Raw genomic sequence first — 23,771 nt, 5'->3', positions numbered from 1 at the left:
ACTTTATTTTGTTCCAGGAAGTAGATGGGGAATGCAAACTGTAGGTATTATCATGATTCACATTTCCTGTAACTGTAATTGTCACCAAAAACCGAGTCAAGAACTTGTTCTTCTTCTTTCTGTGATATCAAGTTACTGTTTTATCTTGACATTATGAGAGGAACTGCGATAGTTATTATTGCATAGTTGTGTAAGTGTGTGTGTCTGCGAGTGTGTGTGTGTGTGTGTGTAACCCGTATACTTACCCCAGCGAGGACTCCCAAATGTTGAGCTCACTGCTGAAGTCTAGACTGGGCAGCAGGTCATGAGGAAACTCAAGCTCGTCCTTGTCCTCCTTGTCTCCAGCTGCACCACTGCTCTCCTCCACTCCGGTGATGACTGGGACGTCTGGGAAAACTGGTTGAGACAGCAGACTCTGTTGGCTGGTTTCGGCCTCAGTCAGCAGCGCTCTGTCGTCCCTCTGGGTCAAACTCTCAGCATGAGCTTCAGCCTGTTGGACAGCGAAACACCATCATAGTGAGGTACACGCTGGATCGTGTGTGTACTTAAACAAGTGTGAGCATGTTGCCAACAGACACGGGAACACCTACAGATTTAATGCTCAAAGCCAAACATCAGGAACAAATAATTCCAACCACGTGTTAAACTATTAAGTAAAGTGTTGTTTATATAGTAATGCATAGGTCATATTGACTGGAGTATTCTCTTCCACTCAGACACTTTATCTTTGTCTCTCAACTTGTTTTTCTTATATTGCTATTTAAATTAAAAGGATTATTTCCAGCATTATAGCCTAGACTTTATACCAGGATCGGTGCACAAGCCCGATCTTTGCAGCTTTGTTTACACTGTACAATACACATATTTAAAAAAAGTAAAAAGTAACTTATTACATTAACTGCATGGTCATTGCAGTGGTCTTTTCCATCAGAAACGCCTCTCAAGGGAGTCTGCTAATACTTTTTTCGAGGGTGACAAAAGACAAACCGTTCTGCTGGACTGTGATAAACATAATCAGACATGTGGTTTAATCATTGTCTAGAGTAGATCATTTAGATGACATTTTCATTCTTTACCTCTTTCCTTTATCTTGGGTAAATAATATAGATGCCCCTTGATCCCTGCAAATCACTTTCTAAATTTAACCTGAAAAGATTTGCATTTAAAATGTGACTTAAACTGATTTGAAATCTCATGTGCAGACAATACATGGAGCACTTGGCCTTGGCTGTGTTTCCTTTCTGTCTGTCCCACTGGCTGACAGATGGACAGAGTCCAGCCACAGCCACACACCACAACACTTGGCTGGGGCATCATGTTGCAGCAACATTGCCCTCACAACACCCAACTGTGGATCCACTATGTGATGGAAATTCACCCACATAGGCAAACTCAGTTTACAAAAGAGAACATTTCCCTTATTTCACCCACTTAGATATAAACTGAGGTGTGCAGGTGCAGGCAAACAAATGTGCCCTTGCACAGGCATAGACATGCAGATAACGCAGCCCTTTAATATTCAGTATGTCTGGAACATGTGGGCAAGAGCTGTTTCTTACAAAGAGATCCTGTTTTTAGTGAATTAGGACATGAGTTGATTTCACAATGTGAGTACAGGATACAATGCGGCTGTGGTAATGCTGTCCATTGCTGAGATTCTGAATTGAATCCGTTCATTCATTATTTATGACTCACTAGTAGACAGCATGGCTGCACTCAAGCAGAGGTGACTATCACGACAAGCTGAAACGATGAATAAAAATCAATTCTTTAAAACATTTTCAACAAAATTTCCATCACACTGAATAAATAAAACACACAATCACATGTCCTTCCTGATGGATTACAAAATGCCACATCTTGCTCTAGTTTCACCTCAGTGGTTTACTTACTGGATGTGGATACTGGAGATAGATGAACAAGTAAAGCTGTGTGTGTATTGGGCAGGTTCTGAGTCTATGACCTCACCTGTGTCATCGCTACAAAGAGCCTCCTTTGTGTGACACATCAAGCACAGATGCAGGATCTCTTGTGTTCCTCACGCAAACACGATTATAAAAGTAGTTACAAATCTTGACTGTACGCGGCCTTTAAAACTGTCAATTATGTAGCCTCTCTCTTCACATTTATGTTTGTGAAGCTCAAGTTATTTTTAAACGTACTAATTTAGATGTCTACTGCTTCGCTCTTTTTCAGAAGAAACCTGGCCACATATTTGGTTGCAGAAAAAAAACAAGAGAACATAAAACATTAAAGAACAACAGAGTGAGAGAACTCAAAAAAGCTCCTCTGCAGGTAAGAGTGTCACTCTGAAAGCCTGTGATCTCCCTACTGCTGTTATTCTCCGTATTAATGTTACATAATCAGATAAAAAAGAAAATATCCTCCACACCTCACCAGTCATGCATGCAGACATGAACCCAGTTTTGTCATGAGATGTCTGTATGTTGATATGTCTTGGGTTTCCTGTTTCCTGCCTGAACTCTCTCATCTAATGTCACAGTGACAACAAACTTACCCCTCCACTGATATCAAACTCAGAAAAGCTAATAGCATGTCCAAGTTTACAGCCAACACGCATTCAGCAAATTATTGGCCATTGTGTGAAGATGTTGGAGGCTCAGTGAGGTGGAAAAGCACAGCCCTTGTTTCACTTAGTTTGGGCCCCATACACACAGAAAGCCCTGTCTGTTATTAATTAACCCACAGGAACAAAACAGAAAGCAAGCTGAGGTTGCCTGGAAACTGCTACTTGTCTAACAGTCAGTAAGTAATACTCACTGTTAATTCAATGTGTCAGTGCCCATGTGCTAACACAACTTTAATGCTTTACACATGACTGTTGTAAACAGAGAGAAGGCAGTGCTAATCATGAACAGGAGTCTCTTACACACACACACACACACACACACACACACAGAGAGAGAGAGAGAGAGAGAGAGAGAGAGAGAAACATTAAACAGATCCAACGCTTACACTCTTTCTATCCTGCCCACTGTCCTGTGTAAAATAGTACACCTCTCTCCTCTAACTACATACCCGACAAGTTTCATCCCACTATCATCTGTGAGGCACTTACCCAGCAGCGTGCTCCACAGTGCTGAAGGTGACTCTACAGTGCAGTGCAGCTCTGCACAGGCAGCCTCTGCAGGGTTCTGTGTTTTGAGGGGGGCAGAGGACGACACAAACATGCTGCAACACATGCTGATGACGCTCCCTCTCCTCTCCTGTACTGACTCAGCTAACTTCCTCCTCCTCCTCCTCTCCACAGTCCCGTCCTGTCTTCTGCTGCTGCCACTCCCCTGTTAAATTTCCATGAGCCTCCTCAAGCTCTTGCAGTGTGTGTATGTGTGTGTGAAGTCTAGAAACAGTACACTACCACGCACTGACAAGCACAGTACTTGCTGCTGGGAGTGACTAACGTGACTGGGCTGGCCACAAGGAAGTGCTGAGAATACTCCTCCCCCTTTACTGTACACTCTTTCCACTCAGCTCCCTCCTCCTCTCTTCCCTCTTTTCTGTCGTCCGTCCTTCCCTATCCACCTCTGCTCCGGCCTCCTCCCCCACCTCTCTTGCTGCTGTGTCTTCTGGCTGGTTGCACTGACTGACAGTGCCTCTGCAGGTGAATGCTGGGAATTAGGCCAAGGGTCGGGCCAGCAGTGACCCCCTGAGAGAGGATCAGGTTACAGTCCTAGAGGCTTCGGTTACATACACACATGGGTGCATATACACAGAGACACACAACATCCTTGTGCATTATCAAAGCTCTTCATCCCACTTTGACCTCTCTGTGTTGTTATAGTGTGACGTCATCAGTACACATAGCCCTGACAGCACCAGAATACACCCCTGGCCATTTAAATACACTGAGTGTCTTATGGGGCTTAGTAAATGTCTCCTGTGGCTGATTTGTACTGGATATTAAGTCGAGCACAATATAATTATTACCACCTGGGGATTTCTTTTGACCTTTTTTTTTTTTTTTTTATCTCTTCCCAGATCAGACAAATAGTCTGTACAAATAAACAAAATACACAACAATGTTACAAAACCAGATGAGGTTAGCAAAGAGCGTTGCAATCACAATGAAATCACAAGCTATGCTGTCAAAAGGAATAAAACCTGTAAAACATTTGTGTCACACTGGCTTAAATGTGGAAGGTAAGGGGTTTGAAATCAGTCCCTTTTCACCGTGTACCACCATGTACTTAAATTAAGTCTAATTACTTTGCTTTTCATGAATAAAGTTGTAATCAGATCACAAGATGTCCCCCAGCAGCACTTTGTTTGGGCCCCTTTACAGTAAGTTTAAAGAAACACTAATTTTGAGTTTCAAAATATTAACATCAATCAAGGAGGAAAACACACAAGATTATATTCCCTCAAGGTTTCACACACACACACACACACACACACACACACACACACACACACACACACACACACACTTTGTACCTGTAGGGAGTCATTTTCATTTTCCTGAGGTGGAAATAGAACAACATTTTCTGGAGCGCCCTCTTCTGGCTGTAATGGGGAATGAAAGAGTTCAACAAGATATCTATAAGAGTAAAACCTCCTGTCCAGAATATAGCAGTCGTGGTATTCACTGAAAATAAATTTCCATTGTTTTTAAGGCAAAAGGTAAGAATGTTAAACCCCACTCAGCCACATTCAGTGATGTCCAATGTACATGGTTTATAGAAGTCTATAGCTCATGAGACAAATGTTTACGTTAATCCTATTAAGATAATCCTGAATTCCACTGCTGGTCCTCCAGTCACATGTGGAAATTATTGTTTTTCTATCTGTATTTTTGTCATTTCTGTTACAAAGTACACAATTACAACAAAAATTGATTCATAAAACAAGTTAATTGCAACAATAAATCAGTAAATTCAGTCCATTCATGACCTTCCAACCGTAATAGGGATGATGGATTTTATAAAATGCAAGAAAGCAAGCTTGGAAGTATCAGGGTGTGTAGCAGTAAATGCAGATCATGGATTTTATAGAGTCATAGCATCTAATATTTAGCTTTATCTCTACACCAGTCAACCACAAAATGAACAAAGCATGTTCTCTAAACGCTAATTAGACAAGCCTCAATTAAGCATGGGAATGTACACAAAGACTACAGCTCCATGCACATCCCATGTGTTTTACTGAAGCCAGCAGTTAGTAATTATGCCAGTAAGTGTTAGTTTTGTTAGTCCTCCGCACGCAAGAGTTCAAAGCAGCACGGGGGCAGCAAGTAGCAAATCCCAGCCATCCAAAGCCAGCAAGCTTGCCCTTACCAACGCCTCAGTGGTGCTGTTCTCGTTCCCCATGGCTCAGCCAGCTGCAGGGCCACGACTGCCCAAACCAACAGCCTCTCACATCAGCTGGCTGAAAGACACTAACACAGAAGGACCATCAGCATACAATCCCCAGAGAGACACAGGGGGAACAGGGGATCTGTGGCCCCTCAGTAGTCACAGACTCATGCTCAACAGGATTAGAGGTCTCTGGTATGAGGTTGAACTTGCAGGGAAGGGGAATAGTGTGTGTTGTTTTAGAGATTAGGGAACCTGTAATGCAAGACCTCCCTCCCAGACCAAAGTGCAGGCTTTGCCTCTCCTGATGTGGGCTTAAAAGCAGAACAGCATCTTCTTTGATAGAACAGCTATCTTGATATAAAAGTTGATTGTACAGATCACTTTAAAAGTATATAAGACACATTCAACTCCAGATGCATTAAGTTACAATGACCAGCAGGCCCCCTCTGATCTAACTTACGTCAAACAAATGGCATTGCCTCCTAGAATAAAAAACATCTTCACATGCAGTCACTTTGTGGATGTGATGTGGCTGAGTGGCTGTAGCATACTGACACAGTGACTGAGGATGGGTAATTCTGTAAGGTAATCCTCATGCAGTAAGTAACAGATTGTGGTGTCTCCTGGTTTCCAGCAGGGCTCCGTCTGTTAATGAACACGAGGCTATTTAAATTATCCAGGAGCATCTCAAATCCGTCACTATATAAACACTATATTTTGATTGATTTTAAGAAAAAGACAGCACATGGACTGATTGTATATCAAATATATGTAGAATCACTCTTGTAGCCCTATCAACCTCTTTCTTTCTCTCACTAGAGCCTTTCTTTGTTGTGTGACTTGCAGCTGAGCAGTAAACACTCGTGCCACAGGAAGGTTGTTTGTGCATTCCTCATATGACTGCAGGGACTATATGGTAGCTGTGCATAGTCAGAAAGCACTGACCTGAATATGTAAGGCTTTATAAATAGAGTTCGGCCCTGTCCACTGCTGTTAGACTTTATTCCAGCCTTGTGCACAATTTGTAATGCACACAACCAAATTTGCTGTTTATTCCAGTTATGTGTTTGCAATTATTAATTCTGTTTTTGATTTTTCTTTTGTCCTGCATATTAATAATATCTGTGTTCCCCCTCACATCTTCACTTTCTATGATGTAGCAACTCTTCTCCCATGCCTGGCCTGATTTCTATTTGTGCGAATGGGGTGTAATTTCAGCCCGTATGGTGTGGACGCGTGTGCACTTTGACTGGCGGTGTTTCTGGGCTTTCTGGCAGGACAAAAAGCACCGGGGCAAATCATATGATTAGACTGGTGCCAGGTATCCTCTCACCTCATCATTGGCCTGTCAGTCATTCAACGAGAGCCATCTTGTAAGCTCCTGGGTTTGGTCGAGCACCATATGTCATTGCTTAGACACCTAGAGTATGAGGTTACTGTTTCCTGCCCTGTATCTGACCCCTGCGTTGGCACAAAATCCCAACAGGAATACAGCCCCTATATTAAACAGAACGCTGTATTTATAATATAAGTTTTGATATAATAGAATACAGTATTTCTCGATAATATATGTAATATATTTTAGCAAGGTAAGAGAATGAGGAAAGCAGGTGAATAAACTACCCAGTAGATAAGGTTCATCCACCTGGCCAAGGCAGCTTTAGTAAACAGATTTAAATCACCATACTACATCAGTTGAGTTGTTAATAAAAGCAAAACAGTCACACAAATTTCAAAACAAGCTTCAACAACCCCCTTGTGTCCTTCCATTTTCATATGTTGACCCTCCATCTGAGGGACTACAATAAACCAAACTAATCAAAAATCTGCACCGATGCTGCAAAACTACTCACCACTGCAAACAAGAGACTTTTCCACACACAGTGTCTGCCTCAAGCTTTTCACAAACCCCTCCAATCTGTGTTTACTGTCGGACTCGAGGCCAGTGTTTGTTTCTGTCCTCTCTTCTGAGGAGCCCCAGTCCCTCTGTTGCTATTTTTGCATTGCACACTGAGTGGGTAGAGAGAGGACGGAGGGTGGACACAAGGACAGGGACAGGAGAGGGGACAGGACCGGGGGTAGGGGGAGAGTTGGGAGGAGACCGAACTGGAGCTGGGGGAGCCATGTCTGATCTGATTAGGGTGGTAGAGGTGGTGGGGAGGGTCACCTGCTTTGACAGGCTCAGGAAGCCTGGCAGTCAGCTGGAGAGGGCACTAGTTCTAAGGCAACACTGTAAACAAACAGGAGGATGAGGTGCCAGAGCCCTTTCCTTTCCACCCTTGTTTTCCATATATTGCTCCAACACTTTATTTACCTTCAGTGTAGTGATGCTCTTTCTCTGCTGTCCACAGTGTGTCTCTACATTTAGCAGTGGTTGACACATACGGACAGTTAAAATTCACTCACACAAACCTGCTGTAACAAAGCCACCACCCAAACAGGAGCCAAACTTAGCGATTTAACAGACTACAGAGAGTTTGAAATGTATTTTGGGTCCTTTTTTTTTTATCTGCTATCATCACAGGAGGCCATCGTCAGCTGAGTGCCCTGTCTGTGGGCTAAGAAGGCTTATTATCATCATCCCCTATAAATAACACTGATTTGATCAGCTCTGTTTCTGGCAGACATTACATAATACTCTAAACACACTTGTTCCCTCCCATCTTTTTCTTGCAGGTTTGTCCTAGCCCAACGGTCTTCAGTCTTAACTGACTCAAACACATGTACACTATGCTTTCTCTTTAGGATTTGTCAACCTGTCTTCCATCTTCCTCCACTACAATCAGCATCACCCTGTCACTTTTATAACCCTCCCTTCCTCACCCCCTGCACTCCATCTCCACAGCTCATTTTCCTCGCTGACGTCGCCCCTCCTCCAACACTAGAGTACACTTTCTCTCTCTCTGCCTTCGCCTGAGTGAACTCAGCTCCTGACCAGTAAAATCTATTCTCTTGCACCTTCTCTCTGCTCAGTCACACAGGCATTGTTATGTTACACTGCAGACAGCCTCTGTTCAGCACACTCCCCTCTCCTCTCCTCTGTTTACCTGACGGCGTGAGATTCCAATGCAGCTCCCCATCTTGTATTCCATGTCCTCCTCTGGTGAGGTGACTCTGGCACTACACGGCTGGCAGAGCACCTTTCTGCAGAACTGCATCGTTATCAGTCAGACTCAGCATCGCCAGAGCAGGCAGATCTGTGCTGGAGCTACAGAGTGACTGTGTGTGCACGCCTCTGTGTCTGCATGTGTGTGTGTGTGCCTCAGTGACTAATAAATGCTCTGCACTGCATTGCCCGTGGTGCGCCTGTGACATATATTTTTCAAGCCATTCTTATATAAAATCTACATTACGTAAGGAATCCAACCAAATGAGTGTGAAAAAAAAGGGAGCTTCTCTCTTTCCAGCCTCATGTGCAAGCTTTGCCTCACATCACTGCACGGGTGAGCAGACTGAAGCACTGCTGTGGAGGGAAGAATTGCTCAGAGAGGGAGAGAGGAAGAGATGCGAGGCAGCATAAAGGGTGCCTGTCCCTTTAAAAAGACCCAGGAGATGGCAAGGATGATGGTGGTACATCATCGTGACAGAACGAACGACGATACCAGCACACTCATCCAACAATCTGATCATGAAGTTCAAGGAGCCAAAATAGAGCAGAAGGAAGAATTAAAGCAGAAACAGAATGAGGAGTCATTTGCATATTCTGTGTTCCCTACATATTTGTACTAGAGCAGAAACATGGATCCTGATAATATATTTCCAAAAATTTCACAATTAAGACTACATGAATAAAAACCTCCATGCTTTGGATTTAATTCCCTCTACCATCTACTATCTATTATCACTCAGGAGCAAAAACATTATGAAACTGCTTCGAGAGTATAGTTTCTCTTAAGCAGGAAAATGCACACATTGTTACAACCAGGCCAGAGCTATTTTGTGAACATTCATTCACAGATACACTTTATTCTTAAAGTTGTGCTTCATTGTTACAGTTCCCAACCTTTTAAGCTTCCGGGCCCTTCAGATGAAGCACTGTCACCAGTTGCATGCCTGTAGGTTATGACCATGTCAATCAGACCGATTTCACCCCCCCACCCCTCCCCTGCTGCTTTTGAATATTTTTAGGAGGTCTGAAGAGGTAAAGCGATCATATAAATCCTAGAGCAGAGATTAGAGACACCTTAAAAGGGACACTTCAGATTTTCTTAAGTGGAGTTGTATGAGGTACTTTTCCATAGTTTATTACCTACAGTTGATGGCGGTTGGCCCACGGGTTTGGAGAAGCAGACAGGAGTACCAGGACAGAGACAAAGCAATGTACTGCTGTGGATGAGGTCAGCAGAAAAACCTATTTAAAGTGTACACTTCATTCCCCTTTTCCCTTCAGAAAGAGCAGTCTGACAGCAAGGTAAAGCTTACACTCAAACTGATATTTATTTTTTTCGGTGGTTAAAATACGTTTTTCTTCTATAATCCTGTATTTTTTTTGTTTTACTTCCTGTCTCACAACCCATAAGAATGTATTCCCCATTAGGAATCAAATGCTGTGAGGTTTTGGTGTGCAAACATTAAAAATAATTACCTAACCGAAAAAACTATTTTTATAATTAGAAAAATCCTTTTGTAAAGTCATTTAATCAAGAATTAAAAATTTAAATATTATTTATTAGCCGTTTTAAATACAGTATATTGTGCTGAGCCATTACACAGAATAAAATCGAGTTCAACACCTGAGATTTACACAAAACAGTACCAGCTTTCTCTTCTTTCTATTTTATTATTCAAACCTCTAAAAACAGTAAAAAAAAAAAGAAAAAAGAAAAAAATTAAAACTAAATGTGCTTTCAAGTCACTAGTCACAGCTTAGTGTGACTTATACTGGGTCTTTGCAAATGTGTCTTTTTGGATTTTTTTTTTTTTTTTTTTTTAAAAACGTAACACACCTAAAAACAATGTTCAGGTTCAGCTAACAAGAAGTGGCAGGGTCCGTCACTCATTCTGCGTGCTTGGAGGATGAATCATTGTGTCTCTGATGTCGAAGGCTTCTATGAGCTCCTGGGAAAGAAACAGTAACAACAGAATTATGACCAAAGACACAACACAAGGTTTTAAATAAAGTTAGATTAAATCCTCTTTGTTCAGGCCAAAACTTGCCTTCCATATCTTTGGGCTGATAGCGACGATGCACTGTTTACGGCTGCATGATCCTCCAGCTTCCACCTCCCCCTCCTCTACAGGTGCTGAGACACAAAACCACACAACACTGGTTAACTAATTCCCCTATAAGACGTTTCCTCTGTTATTCCACACACAAAATGTTAAATCTTCTCACCTATACAAGGCAATTTGTCATTATCCAGATACATGCGTGCCAAACCATCCTGAAACACAAACAACAGTGTCACACCTGCTAGCAGTCACTAGAGGGCACACAAGCTCAACTAAAACACAAAAAAAAACTTCTGGACATGCAGCTCACCCTGATTAGAAAAGACATGTGGAAAATGTTCTCTACTGTCCGGGAAAACGAGCTGGGGTCAATGACAAACTCGAAATATGATATTGGGGATGTTGCTGAAGTAGAAGAAGAAAAAAAGACACATGAGCAAATAATAAACACACAATGTTTAAATGTTAGTGGCCATGAGGTCGACTTTAAACTTACGATCATCTTGGTAATAACTCTTCAGGTATCCCAGAATCCTTTCCACCTCTTTCTCTGTCGCTTCTTGATGGGAGCTTTCCATTTTCTTCAGCTGACAGACAACATTAACGTGATGCCGTAAGTATCAAAACACTCTCAGTCTAAACATTATGTGAACATTGGCTTAAATCATAAAATAAAAAAACAGCATTTTAAGAAAATATGTGTCTTTGGAAATAAACCTACTGTTACTGTCTATTAAATAATAACACAAGATACGTTTTGAAAGATAATTCACTGATTTTGTCACTTTTGTAGGGTGATGGGAGGTTGCTCCTTTTAAGGGTATCTTAGATTCTTAATTATCTGACACGTTAGTTGCCTTCATAACTGTTTGTATAGTCACATGCATGTAGATAACTGGAGCCATGGAAGTGTGAGTTCAGCTACCTGAGTAGGCATCATCCTTTTGGCTTCCTTGCTGGGTGCCTTCCTTTGCCGTTCTATCCTCTGCTTTGGAGGAGGTGGCTCCGCATGGAACGAACCCATCCTGATGAAAAGACCCACAGTAATGAGTCAGAGACAGAAAATACTGCTGAAGGACAATAATAAACTAAGGAAAAAGGAATTATTAACATATAAACAGTTTTTAATTGTAGGCTTAATGTGCTCTCCACCTCCTCCTGGGATTTTTTAATGTAAAATTTGATTAATGACAATGTGCCTTTGTCATCGTAAGTGGTTGTTTCAATAGGCAGGCACTTAGGCCACAGCTGTCACGTAACACACTGAGGCACTCACATGTAGTGGAAGGAGGGTGACGTCCTGAAACAGCACTCTGCTCTCCTCGCTACTCTGTGCCAAGCATCCTGGGGCAGATAACCATCAACTGCACCTCCGTTCTGCTGATCGTCCTCGCCGTCTTCCAGTCGGTTGAGACCCATGAAGGACAACTGTCGGGAGAAGCAGAGAAATCTCAGGCTCACTGCAATGTACACACATACTGTATACTACATCATTACATTTTTTTGTTTCTTTTGCTAAGTTGCTCTGTGATGGTAAAGTGCTATATAAATAAAGCAGTGTGGAGTCGTGTTTGTTGTTATAACAACATACCTGGGAGGTTATCTATTTTTATTCTTAGTAGGTGCATTAAATTTAGGTCAGACGGTTCTATAAATTAATTGTTGCTCTTTAATACAGGAGAAAAACCTTTCTCCCCAGTCTTAAATAAAATTATGTCACAGTGCATGTCAATTTTTCCAACCAAAGTAAGAGACTAATGACACTAAATTGTGTAATACTGTAAAGAAAGGTGGACTTTGGTCACCTGGATGGAGAACAAGCTGAGAGACATGCGGGTCTAGCCTATCATAGCCTTAAAAAGATGTTCCTCCTCTTGTTTAACTAACAAAGGGCCAAAAAACAGCTAGAACGTAGTGCTGGGCAGCATGTCCAAAACTTTGTTTTACTATCATTTTTTAAGATTCTGGTGGGTTCACTGTATATGACGGTATGCAGGACTGTGCATTTATATAGATTTATAGTGTCTTAATCTGCTGTCAGGAGTATATCAAATATTAAAACCTTTTAATGCTATTGTGTGTGCAGAATATAAACATTATTTATTTATTTATATCTGATTAAAAGATATGCCAACTTTAACACTGCGTCCATTTCAAAACAAAATGTTTGAAAAAAATAATAGTTGTATAAACACTATAAACTGATGTATATTTTACAATGTATTTAAGTATTCAAAGAGATATTTCTTAAATGTTCTGTCTCACAGGTAAGAAACAAGCGAGTTGCAGCTATGCACCAATATATTACTGAGCAGCCACGACTCCTGTATAGAATATCCCATTATTAAAATAATACACAGTTAATATTAGAATATTATATAGCCTTTAATATTATATATTTATTATAGTATAAGGCTTTTATTTTTTACATAAACACATGACATAAAGAACCAATTTTAATACAGATCTCTTATATTTGCGCTTTTTAAGAATTGGGACCAAGATATATACTGATGTGGACATTTTACAGTTGAGAAATAAACGTGTTGCTGCTCTCTGGTGAACAATATACACCAATACCACTATATCTGTAATAAGCTATTATCAGCCGTAACAGGACACTGGGCCACCTCAGTTTGTGTTCAACACTCCCGCAGCACATTTTATGTACGCAGTCATACACAATAAACTCACTCACGAGGTGCTCAGCATAAGCTGTTGGATCAAAAGCAGTTCCCTCAGCGAACAGCTGGCTGGCTTTCTCCTTTCCCAGGTCTGTGGCCACGACGAGGAGCTGAGCATCCAGAGCTGCTTCTCTCGCCTGCCGGACTGCCAGAGAACACAGCGAGATTAAAACAGACCAAACTGTGATGAAGTGTTAAGCTGGAAACAAAAAATATGACACTCTATGTGCTTGAGTAATTTAAACAGGGAGTTTAGAGCCGCTAATTAACCTAACCGGCATGCGTTTGGACTGTGGAAGGAAACAGGATCATACAAACCCCTGATCCTCCTCCTGCCGTGCAAACTTATTTCAATGAAGATGCCAGTGTTAAGAGTTTGCTCTGATTGAGAATATGCATCAGTTGTGTAGTGCACTTGGAGTTGATTGAACATATGACCCTGCAGTGTATCTTCACAGACACCGAACTGCAGCGCGGTTGTATCCCACAACATACCATCTTTAAAAAGTTTGTTTGCCTCCTCTAAAACTTCTGTGAGCTTGTTGTTGGAGGGACTCAGCATGTCTTCCCTGTTCTCTGAAAAACACAAGAAGCAAAAATACATGTTGTCAACAAATAAACAACCCCAACATCTCAGCCCCCCCCCCACCCCCCACCTATCTGTCTGTCCATGCTGTCACTCACGTTGCACTGAGTTGATGAGGTCTCTGTACTTGCTCCGGATTTCTCTCCTGAGTCCCGGATCATTGTCGTCGTCTTGCAGGTCAGCCGGGCCGAAGGCACCTGCACCGTCGTCCCCGTCACTTTGCTGTTGATCTCCTTTCCTTCGGCCAGCGGAGCCATTCTGCCGGGGAGCTTCCTCATCACCGCCGCCTCTGGCTCTCTTCATCGTCAGTCAGTTAGTGAATGAGCTTGGGTGTGTGTGTGTGTGTGTGTGTGTGTGTGTGTGTGTGTGTGTGTGCTGAGAGAGGGAAACACAAAACAGGTCCACTATAGTTACAATAAATATCCAATAGTTCAACAATTAACTACATTCTGACTCCAGTTCTTGAAGAAATAGTACGTTATAGATATAATCTGAATGGGGATTGCGTTGTTAAGTTGTTTAACATTATGTTTAAAATGTAACGTTAGCTAAACCCTAACATAGCCAAAGAGGTTAGAAAAGCCAAAATATAAATCCGCTACTTGAGGCTCATTTGCAAGATTGGCCAAGCGGGAAACGTTAACATGCGTCAGATTTAATAAAAGTTAATTAACGTAATGTGATTCATTTAATACAATCGACCTACCGATGTCGTACTGTATATGTGCTAAATGAGACCGAGCCGTAGCTAACGTTAGCTACTGGAAAACTAACTTACTAAGCTCTAACACAATCTGTTTAATTAAACTTACGTTAAATCTCAACCAAGCACTGGTCTGGCGTTACTTCAACAGCCCAACAAATATCCTAAAGCAGATTTAAAAAAAAAAAAAACATTTTAAAAACAAAACCCCGGTCGACTACCGGTAAAAGCCTGAAGCAAACTTCTGCCGAGCCAACGGCAGACGCAAACACGGAAGTACGGAACAGTTTACTATCTCGTTTCAGACGTCTGCATCTTTGGTCTGTGTGCTAACGTTAGTCGATGTTAGCTAGCAAATCCACTGAGTTAGCAACTAAACTGATTGTTGGGACTTTTGACTCTCCCGCCGCAGCAGATATCACACTACAGGTGAACTCATAACACCGTCTGGTTGTTGTTGAACTAAATCCCTTTGTGTTTCTCGCGGTAACTTCGACATACCTGTGCGGCGGAGAGAAGGCGCGCCGAGCACTTCATCAATGTTGACGGAGACGAAGTCAGTTTTGTGTTGGTGGTCGATCTGAAAGTGGAAAATGTGAAACTTTCACCCCAAAATATTTAAATTACAATAATAATGCAGCTTTATTTTAAAAAACTAAAAATATTTCAGCCGTATAAAAATACAGGGGAAAAAAAGAAGAATTAAAAGTATAAATTCAATAAAGAAAACTTATTTGGTGAACTCAGTATTTCCACGTTTCAAGGCAATTAAATACTAATTTAAAGTCGTTATCAGTGTAAACTGGGAACCAATAAGTTCACAGGTGGGGAATGTGTTTGTAAATATTCTACCAATGCCACTAGTGTGGTCAACCCCCCTCAGTGTTGATGCTTTTAAATTAAATGGATGTTATGTTATTAAAAATATTATTATTGCATCAAGTAGATTAGGAATAACATTAAGACAAGAATCCCCTGATAAATACATCAGAGCTTCAAAATGATAACTAATTTGCTGCAGACATGCCACAGAGAGCAAATTGGTCTTGATTTGCAGGCTGCCTAAAATGTACATTTGTTGACTCTGTTAAAAAAAAAAAACTAAAATACTGCCTACATTATTCTTAATAGATACTGAAACTGAATTATTAAAAAAGTAAATGATTTTGTACACACAAAAGTTTCAAAACAAAAACTTCAGCTCAAAGTTTTACATTTACTGACGAGAATGAAACCAACTTCAGTAATCGTCGTCATCAGGCGGTCAAAACACGTCAGCGCGTCCACGTGGTCATCCCACCGTCACTCACCGGCAGGGCGCGCGCTATGATTCAATTCAAATGGCTTTATCGGCATGACGTAACACTGTACGTATTACCAAAGCAAGCGTTTGGAATAAATAATAATAATAATAACAATAAAGGAAAACAACATTTACAATACATTTATTATAATCTATACTGTTGGTAATACTGTATGATTGATTCAATCACAATCACAATCAATCAATCTCAGTCAATAAGTAATTAATTACAATCAATCAATCAGTTTGCGTCAACTAAAAATGTCATTAAAACAATAGTAAAGTAACAGGCTACAGTTAAAACTAGTAGTCTGTTGTCAATATAACAGTAATAACAAAGAAGAAGGAGAAAAAAATGAAAGAAAGTTAGAAAATGAAAATAATATATTAAAAATTAAAATAAATAAAATAGTATGCGGTGTGTGTGTGTGTGTGTGTGTGTGTGTGTGTGTGTGTTAGAAAATGAAAATAATATATTAAAAATTTAAATAAATAAATAAAATAGTAAGCGTGTGTGTGTGTGTGTTAGAAAATGAAAATAATAAATATTAGTTTAGTGAGAGTTTCCACTGGGTGTCCTCTGATAAGATCAACCAACGATGACCGACGCGAGACAGTCGCTCTTGAGTCTGTTCTGTTTTTTGGTTGTTGTTGTCGTCATGGTAACCAGAAGCGTCCTCTCTCCGTCACTTCCAGCTGTTCACTGGGATCATTAGTTTCCTTCACAACAACGGTGGAAGTGAACTGGTTTTGGACATGTTTCTTTCTTTTTTTTTTTTTTTAATTATTAGAATAAGTTTAAAATATGTTTACCCAAAATTATTATTATTTATTTTTTCAATTAGTTTTTTTTAAGAGGAATTTTTTCTTGAAATAATTACAGAAAACTTTCCCTTTTTAGTGTGTGTGTACTGAATACTTAAATGTATTACACGCAAATTGTTACTCAACAAATTGTTAAAGTCATCCAGACGTATGCTTTATTTAACTTTTTTTAAAAACAATTTTTTTGTAGCCTATAAATAAAGCTGTTTTAAAATGTTTAGAGGAAACATTTTAAGCCTCCCTGTGTGTCATTTAGTTGCAGGTGAGGTAGAGACAGTGAGCTGCTATTAAACTGCTGCCTGTCTGGAAAGCCTCTGCTAATCCCTCCATGACCTCTCCGTAGTGGAAAGACTGACTGAGACAGTGCCGGAGCACCACGGGAGCAGGAGCACATTGCTGCAGCGCCTGGAGTCTTCCAGGTAATTTTTTTCTTTTGCATCATGGAGCAGCTGAGGTCCACCTCTCCAGGGCTTCATTTGGACCTGAACAACTTTGACTCGGCCGATGCGCAGAGGAGTCCGTTTGTTTTAACGAGCCCCCGCTCGCTGCAGTCCTGTGCACGTCTGGGTGTCAAACCTGTTGAACTTCTGATTAAATCCCTGAACGAACTGATTGCTGAACAGAATGATGCGCCCTTCGAGGCGGTGAGAGTTATGCATGAAACCTACGAAAGGGAGAGAAATAAGCTTTTGCAAATGTGCCGGGAGGAGAGGGAGAGGATTATCCAGGCGGCTGGGGACAGGTGGCCAGGTGGTGAGAGTAAAGGCCTGGAAGTGGTGCCTGAGACCAACGATCTCTCACCAGGGTCCATCCCGTATGCAGATCTGTGCATTAGAGGGAAATCTATGAGCAGGTCCTCCTGTTCGGTTGCTGGTACCAAACACCCAGACAGGAGCACAGTCTGCAGCTTCAGCCTGGGAGACCTCCGGCACTCCCCGGCGACTGAGATGCAGCTGGAGAGGCTCACCAAGGACATCAGAAAGGAGATGTGTGTCACGGTGCCGGAGAGAGACCGCAAGATTGCAGCTCTCATGCTGGTGAAGCACGAGGAGGAGCAGGCCTCCCTGAAGCTCTCCAAGCAGGAGGAACAGGAGCGACAGGAGTCCCGCAGGCAGGAGGAGATCCAGCGGGCTGAGGAAGAGAAGAAGAGGAGGAAGAAACTGAAGCACAACATGCAACGGTGGCGTGGGGAGCTGGAGGCCCGCAGGAGGCTGAGGGAGCTACGGGAGGAAGAGAGAGCACGAGAACGTGAGCAGGAGGTGCTGCTGCAAGAAGACAGGTGGAGGAGGCTGAAGGAGGAGGTGGAGGCAGAACGCAGAGAAAAGATAGAGGCGACACAAAAAGAGGCAGGGGGGCGCAAACGATGCCAGGAGAAGCTGCTGAGAGAGAGGGAGGAGGTGGAGAAGAGGGAGCGAGAGAGGGAGAGACAGGTAGCGATGGAGAAGGAGCAGAAGGCCAGGAGGAGCAAAGTGTCGCAGGAGAACAAGGAGAAGAAGAGGCTGGAGGAGGGGAATCGCAAGGAGCTGCTACGGCACGTACTGCTGAAACAGCAGGTGGAGCAGCAGGTGGAGGAAGAGGAGGCGCAGATGAGGAGCACCCTGGAGAAGAAGCTGCAACACTCCTGCGAGATACGTGCCCAGGCCGTAGAGGCACGGCAGAGGGAGCTGCAGGAGCGGGCAGCCCAGGAGGAGGAGCAGATCCAGAGGGCGCGCCTAAGGGCCGAGCTGCAGAGCTACCAGCAGCTCACACACAAACAGATCCTGGTGCAGCTGAGCCAGCGGCGCATGGAGAGAGCCGCCCTGCACGCCTCGGCCCGGCACAGGGCCAGAGCCCAGCAGACACACGAGCACAACAGACACAGGCAGCTCTGCCACCAGAGGCTGAGAGAGAGGATGCAGAGAGAGGAGGAGGCGATGAGGAAGATCAGAGAGAGTTGCATCTCCGTGAAGGAGTGGAGGAGGGAGAGGCTTCGGATGCAGCGGGAGCAGATACAGGAGGAGGCGCACAGGCTGGCTTTGGCCTCCTTTCACATGAGGGAGAGAGTGAGACAGCATACGCACAGAAGAACCTTTGATCAGATGGCTCTGGAGGCTCAGCTGACTGCCTCCATGCACCACATGAAACTATGAAAGAGACGATTAACTCCCAACATCAGCACCTCCTCGCACATGCTTCAGCACAGCTCAGGCAATAATAAACAGAGATGAATAGGAGCTGCGGTAAAATAAGAAAAAACTATTCAGAAAAAACCTCCCTCCTATCTGCAATCTAGGAATGTAAAGACATGCCATAGTAGACAAGTATCTGAATGTGTTATAACCAGTGTGCTGCTGTAGGGTGAATGGTGGGGCCCTTGAACATGCTGTGGATCATTTGGTGTCAGAGATGTTTCCACAACTGTGATTTTAGGAGTTAAATGAATCACAAACACATATTTCATTTGATATGATGCCGCAGTGTAAGAGTCCCTGAGATTGTGCCATATATTTTCAATTTTTTTTTTGTTTACAATGGTATTTAAATTCCTAAAAGTTTAGAATGAAACTGGAGTGGACCATGTAGTGTCCTGCCATCAGGATAATAAACTCTAAAGCAGTGCTTGAAGCTTGTTGTGTCCCCTTAATGGCAGGTTGCATATATCTGTGAGCTGTAAACAACTCACTGTGTGATTTTCTCTTAGAGAAAGTCTACATCATCTTGTAAGACCTGTGATTTATCTGACCAGCTCTGTGAGCCACTCCACTTCATTGTTTTTCTGAGATAAATACACACATAATGACTTTGTTTGTTACAACACATATTGGATGGAGGTTAATGGAAACAAGGAGTTTGTATCAAGTGATCCAACATGGCACAGTGTGGTCTTACAGCCCTACAATGGTTGGCTTTATAGGGTGGAGGATCAGGCTGCAGACCAGAGAGTGACGGGTTAAATTGCGGTCTGCAGCCATTGGGGTGCTTGAGGGCTGACATCAGTGTTTTTAATATGATATGAGCCACCATTAGCAGCCAGTGGAGTGCAGATAAGAGAGGAATTGTGGGACATTTTCGGGAGGTTGAAGATGAGCCAAGCTGTAGCGCTCTGATGCAGACTGATGGTTAATGTTTAGCTGACCATTGTGTTGTTCTTGTGGTCGTCTGACTATCGTCAGTGTCTCACCATGTCACCATGTCTCACTAGAAGCATTTAAAAATGTTCTCTATGTATTAGGTAGGGCAGATAAGGCAGAACTGTTATTACAAGTTTAAAGCAGAACCATAATTCATGGACTCAAGTAGAATAACATTTTTAAGTGTAGGACATAAACATAAAAGCTCATAATGCATCACTTCTGTTCTGGACTATAAGAAACTGCTGAAATTAGCCATTAGTGGTGTGATGTTGTATAGCATATATTGTGTAATAATCAGATTGCTATGAGAATCAAGTTTTGTATATATTTGTATTAGATTTGCTAACTTTTTGCATGTTTTATTAAATTTTAATTAATAAATCCTCCTTCAAAGTGTGATGTTTTGTTCCCATATTTGTATTTAACTCGAGTAATTCTACTTAGCACACCTGTGCCCAGCTCCTCCGGGGTGGCTGATAAAAACCAGGTGCTATGTGACACTTTGGCCATTAAATATGAATCAGCATCTGATAATTTACCTCTGCATCAAAAAACACGTGTGAGGACCAAAGAAAACCAGACATTAAGCAGTGGGATAAGCTATCATAAAATGAAATATATTTTTTAATTTGCACATGCTAAAAAGCAGAGAAAAACAACAGGGGTCATTAGCAAATAGATAACAAATTACAGTTAACATGATACAGTTATGTTCTGTATCTATGGTCAGCCACCTGTTTCTGTTAGACTCACATATCATTTTACAGGAGCTGCTGGACTTCCTACTTATTGCTGCTGATGTTCCTCCTCACATCCGCTGTACTATGAAACAAATTACACCACTGCACAAAATCACAAGGATATCACATCCTTTGTCTTGGTTATCTGCACTATTGCACATTCATGGACTAATAGTATGGAGCTGGTTTCAAGCTCCTGACTGTACAAACAACGAAGACATTATTTTAAAATGTACAACCTAGATCACCTATTGTTTGGGTAACAGATTATTTGGTTGTTCCAGGAAATCTATCAAGTTACTGGGATTTCCACCTTCAAACAAGCCATGTCCTCGGTATCTTTGTCAGGCATAATAAAAGAGAGGGCTTACTGAATTCAAACTTGGCAACAAATTACACCTTGGAATGGAAAATCAGTCCACTGAGGACAATATATTAGCTATCAGATTCGTTAGACATACTGGAGAGCTCTTTGATACACAAACAATAGCTGGACCAAGGTAAGCTCTCCTCCCAGGCACATGTTGTCCGCTCCATCATTGTTCTATCCCAGTAGTTTACACTGTACAGTATAACACAGGTGCTCAGTTTCACCCTCAGGCACAGCGGCCCTTTGCGCCACACTTAACTGCCCTGGCATTTCTTTTTCAGTCGTCATGCAGCCCAAGAGCGAGCACCATCGGGAGCCCGATCCCGAGGATGAGAGTGAGGCTCTCCAGGAGCCCCAGGTGTCGATGCTGGTGGGCCTCGGCTCCGGGGGGCTGCTGGAGGTCGGAGGCGGGCTGGCCTGTCCTGCTGCTGCTGATCTCAGGGAGAACATGCACTGTGGCCACATAGAGGAAAGTCCCGGCCGAGAAGAGCATTCCCACGCCGGTCGCACTGAGTTGGCTCTGAGATGAACTGGCAGACTGTGGACACAAACACAAGTCAGATAATTCTGAACCACCAGCTGAAACTGTATAATGACTGGGATGTAACACGTCTTCTTTCAGATAGACACAACATGGCTGATGTGTGCTTACTGCGTGTAATATGAAGTACGTGGGGATGCCAACTATAGGTGCGGCAGCAGAAAAAGCCAATAAATGTCCCTGAATGTACTTCTTTTCAAGGCCTGCGTGCATCAGAAAGGAGACCAACCCAAAAGCTGCAGGAGCCTAGGAGAGAAGAAAGACCAGTCAGGTCTTATTATCAGCTCTTTTACACCTTGTTTGTGGTCAGTACTACTATATATTTAGCTCTCAGGGAACCTCACCTTGTGTAGAATGACAGCAAAAAACACTATCACTTGCACTGTCACTTGCCCCGTGGCCACAGCAGCACCCAGAGCAAATCCATCAGCTATACGCAAAACAAAAACCTTTTTAATGGTCACAAAAATCTACTTCTTCTTGTGGATTTTTTCAACAACATTGAACATGAGTCTGGTTTGATGTTTTTTGCCACGCTGCATGCCAGGTTTTTGCCAAAGTCGGATGTGAGCTGAAGCTAAAGCCTCCAGGCTGTGCTATAGACTTGAAGGAAGTCATTTAAAACATAAAAGACTTCAACAGTGAAGGAATCACATGCCATGTCACATGAGGAAAAGAACAACACCAGTGCTCTGCTGGGAATTTTCCAGGCTTGTGGTCTGCAATTCCTTGATACATCCTACGTACCTTGGGCAAACAGTGTGAAGTGTACATTAAATGTTAGGCTGAGTCAGTACCTGCAGCGTGAATAACCAGCCCCAAAGTGACCGTGATGCCGACACGGTTCGTTTGGCCTGAAATGAGACATTGCAAGGTAAATAAAAAGATGTGTGCACAGGTGACAATCTGCAAAATGAAACTGGTGTGAGAGCTCTGCCAACTTGCCACGCATGGAAAAGTAACTTCCGATCTGATCCACCACAAACATGAGGGTGAACCCGAACGTTAAAGCCACCCCAATGAACAACCGAGGCGGCGGGCCCCTCTCTGTGGAAGTTGCATTCTTATCACTGGCATTCAGGCCGGATGGCACATCAGAGGAGGAGGAGGAGGAGGCTGCAGAGAGAAGATGAAGGACGGGAAGAGCTTTTGATCAAATCAAACATGAAGGCAGAGCGGCACACATTTAGTGTGCTTTCATCCTCGTGTGCTTGATCTCAAGGGGGGGGGTCACAATGAAACGCAGGTGTTAAGTTTAGTGGTGAGGAAGAAGTGGATTATGTGTGATCGGTTGAAAACCAAAAGGGAACGGGGTAAACCTCAAGGCTGTGAGTCCAGTTGTGTGTGCATACACTGCTCACCTCTCCATGACTCTTCCAGTAAGCCCACTCCCTCTGGGATGACTATAGCCAGTGCTGTCCCACACAGGAGTCCTGCGCCCAGGATGGAGACAAACTGGAGGCTTTTCTGGTGACAGACACATGACTTCAGCTGATTCTCCCCCCCCCCTCCCCCCAGATCATTTATCAGACACAACCTGGAGCGGTTTCTAAGATTTCCGTTACAGTAAGCAGATAATGCAGCAGTAAGGCTCATTCATGAAGATACAAACATTATCTCCGGGTGTAAATCACTGTAATGCATCATGTGTATGTGGGCAGCCCTCCAGTTGCTAAATCAGTTGAACCACAGATTAAAATAAAGTTTTGATGGACTGAATCGTTTGATGGAAATCTGCCAATAAATAAAATAATAAAAATAAAACACAAGAGGACACTCACCTCAGAGAGTCTGAACAACAGTGGGATGAATCCAAGTAAAAAACAACCTACAAACATCGCAACACATATAAAAGTGATAGTCAACCCGCCGTCCATGGCGACTGTAAGTAGTTCCTCACTCAGGTGGAGACTCAGTTTGCAGACATGTTAGATCCTGTTCTCGGATCCGGTTCTCATGCTGTCGCTGGATATAATTCGTTGCATTGAAGGAGATAAGTTGCCATTCTGCCTTTCCACGTCGCGCCTCGGTCCGTCCGCTCTCCACAGCTGCACTTCCCTCCAGAGCAGCAACACCCAGTGTCTGACCCCGAGAACTGCACCCTGCCTCCATCCCCACCCCGCCTCCATCAGCCCCAGGCCCTCCAATCATCTACCTCCAAAAACTACAGTGGTATACCCACTTCTAAATCCCCTCTGATGTGAATCATTTAGGAGCCTAGTGTTCTGGTGACATTGTTGTCCAATGTGGACTGAGTAAGGAATACACTGAGAATGCAGAATGATGTAGTTGTCTCAGCTGTCTGTGAGCCAGTACTGATTGCAAATGAATGTGCAATTAGTACAGGGCCCTAAATATGAAAGAGTAGTCTTACATGTCACTGCTTATAACGTTTATCCTTTGCTGGATGACTGCTTTA

At 42.7% G+C, this 23,771-nt stretch overlaps 4 protein-coding genes and 1 long non-coding RNA gene across 13 annotated transcripts in view; 2 read left to right on the top strand and 3 right to left on the bottom strand.

The window, feature by feature from the left end:
* The window catches only part of tacc2 (transforming, acidic coiled-coil containing protein 2), a 49,956-nt gene extending 41,161 nt beyond the window's left edge, over positions 1 to 8,795 (bottom strand). For 5 of the 9 annotated variants that reach the window (XM_051415081.1, XM_051415090.1, XM_051415101.1 and 2 more), the window contains exons 1-2: positions 8,363 to 8,793; positions 246 to 490 (exon numbers count right to left, since the gene is read on the bottom strand). In XM_051415081.1, coding sequence (XP_051271041.1) covers positions 246 to 490; positions 8,363 to 8,473 — 356 coding nt within the window. In that variant the 5' untranslated portion in view covers positions 8,474 to 8,793. Of the gene's footprint in view, positions 1 to 245; positions 491 to 4,455; positions 4,525 to 5,294; positions 5,396 to 8,362 lie in introns of those variants that run through there. The other 4 variants (XM_051415082.1, XM_051415128.1, XM_051415118.1 and 1 more) reach the window with 4 other exon arrangements.
* On the top strand, positions 432 to 8,348 carry LOC127371938 (uncharacterized). Its single transcript, XR_007886484.1, has 3 exons — positions 432 to 521; positions 2,197 to 2,295; positions 8,061 to 8,348. It is a non-coding gene; the product is annotated as an uncharacterized LOC127371938 (long non-coding RNA).
* A 1,167-nt stretch (positions 8,796 to 9,962) lies between the features above and the next one.
* Positions 9,963 to 14,119, bottom strand: nsmce4a (NSE4 homolog A, SMC5-SMC6 complex component). The gene is made up of 10 exons (XM_051415170.1): positions 13,856 to 14,119; positions 13,667 to 13,747; positions 13,186 to 13,316; positions 11,764 to 11,915; positions 11,413 to 11,512; positions 10,984 to 11,074; positions 10,798 to 10,892; positions 10,651 to 10,699; positions 10,473 to 10,558; positions 9,963 to 10,373 (listed from the first exon to the last, which is right to left on the bottom strand). The coding sequence occupies exons 1-10, from the start codon at positions 14,058 to 14,060 to the stop codon at positions 10,308 to 10,310; spliced, it is 1,056 nt and encodes a 351-aa protein (XP_051271130.1). The 5' UTR covers positions 14,061 to 14,119; the 3' UTR covers positions 9,963 to 10,307.
* A 674-nt stretch (positions 14,120 to 14,793) lies between these two features.
* Positions 14,794 to 20,049, top strand: LOC127371918 (coiled-coil domain-containing protein 177). Its single transcript, XM_051415160.1, has 2 exons — positions 14,794 to 14,889; positions 16,845 to 20,049. The coding sequence occupies exon 2, from the start codon at positions 17,029 to 17,031 to the stop codon at positions 18,715 to 18,717; it is 1,689 nt and encodes a 562-aa protein (XP_051271120.1). The 5' UTR covers positions 14,794 to 14,889; positions 16,845 to 17,028; the 3' UTR covers positions 18,718 to 20,049.
* Positions 20,050 to 20,297: 248 nt separating this feature from the next.
* LOC127350995 (zinc transporter ZIP9) lies at positions 20,298 to 23,441 on the bottom strand. Its single transcript, XM_051378103.1, has 7 exons — positions 23,134 to 23,441; positions 22,714 to 22,819; positions 22,298 to 22,468; positions 22,150 to 22,206; positions 21,697 to 21,782; positions 21,464 to 21,598; positions 20,298 to 21,349 (listed from the first exon to the last, which is right to left on the bottom strand). Exons 1-7 carry the CDS (start codon positions 23,227 to 23,229, stop codon positions 21,089 to 21,091), a joined length of 912 nt encoding a protein of 303 aa, XP_051234063.1. The 5' UTR covers positions 23,230 to 23,441; the 3' UTR covers positions 20,298 to 21,088.
* Positions 23,442 to 23,771: the final 330 nt, after the last annotated feature.

This window comes from Dicentrarchus labrax, unplaced genomic scaffold, assembly GCF_905237075.1.
Source record: "Dicentrarchus labrax unplaced genomic scaffold, dlabrax2021, whole genome shotgun sequence".
In the NCBI taxonomy this organism is placed as follows: domain Eukaryota; kingdom Metazoa; phylum Chordata; class Actinopteri; family Moronidae; genus Dicentrarchus; species Dicentrarchus labrax.
Note: the sequence above shows the minus strand (reverse complement) of the source record. Positions and strands in the feature narration are given on the sequence as shown.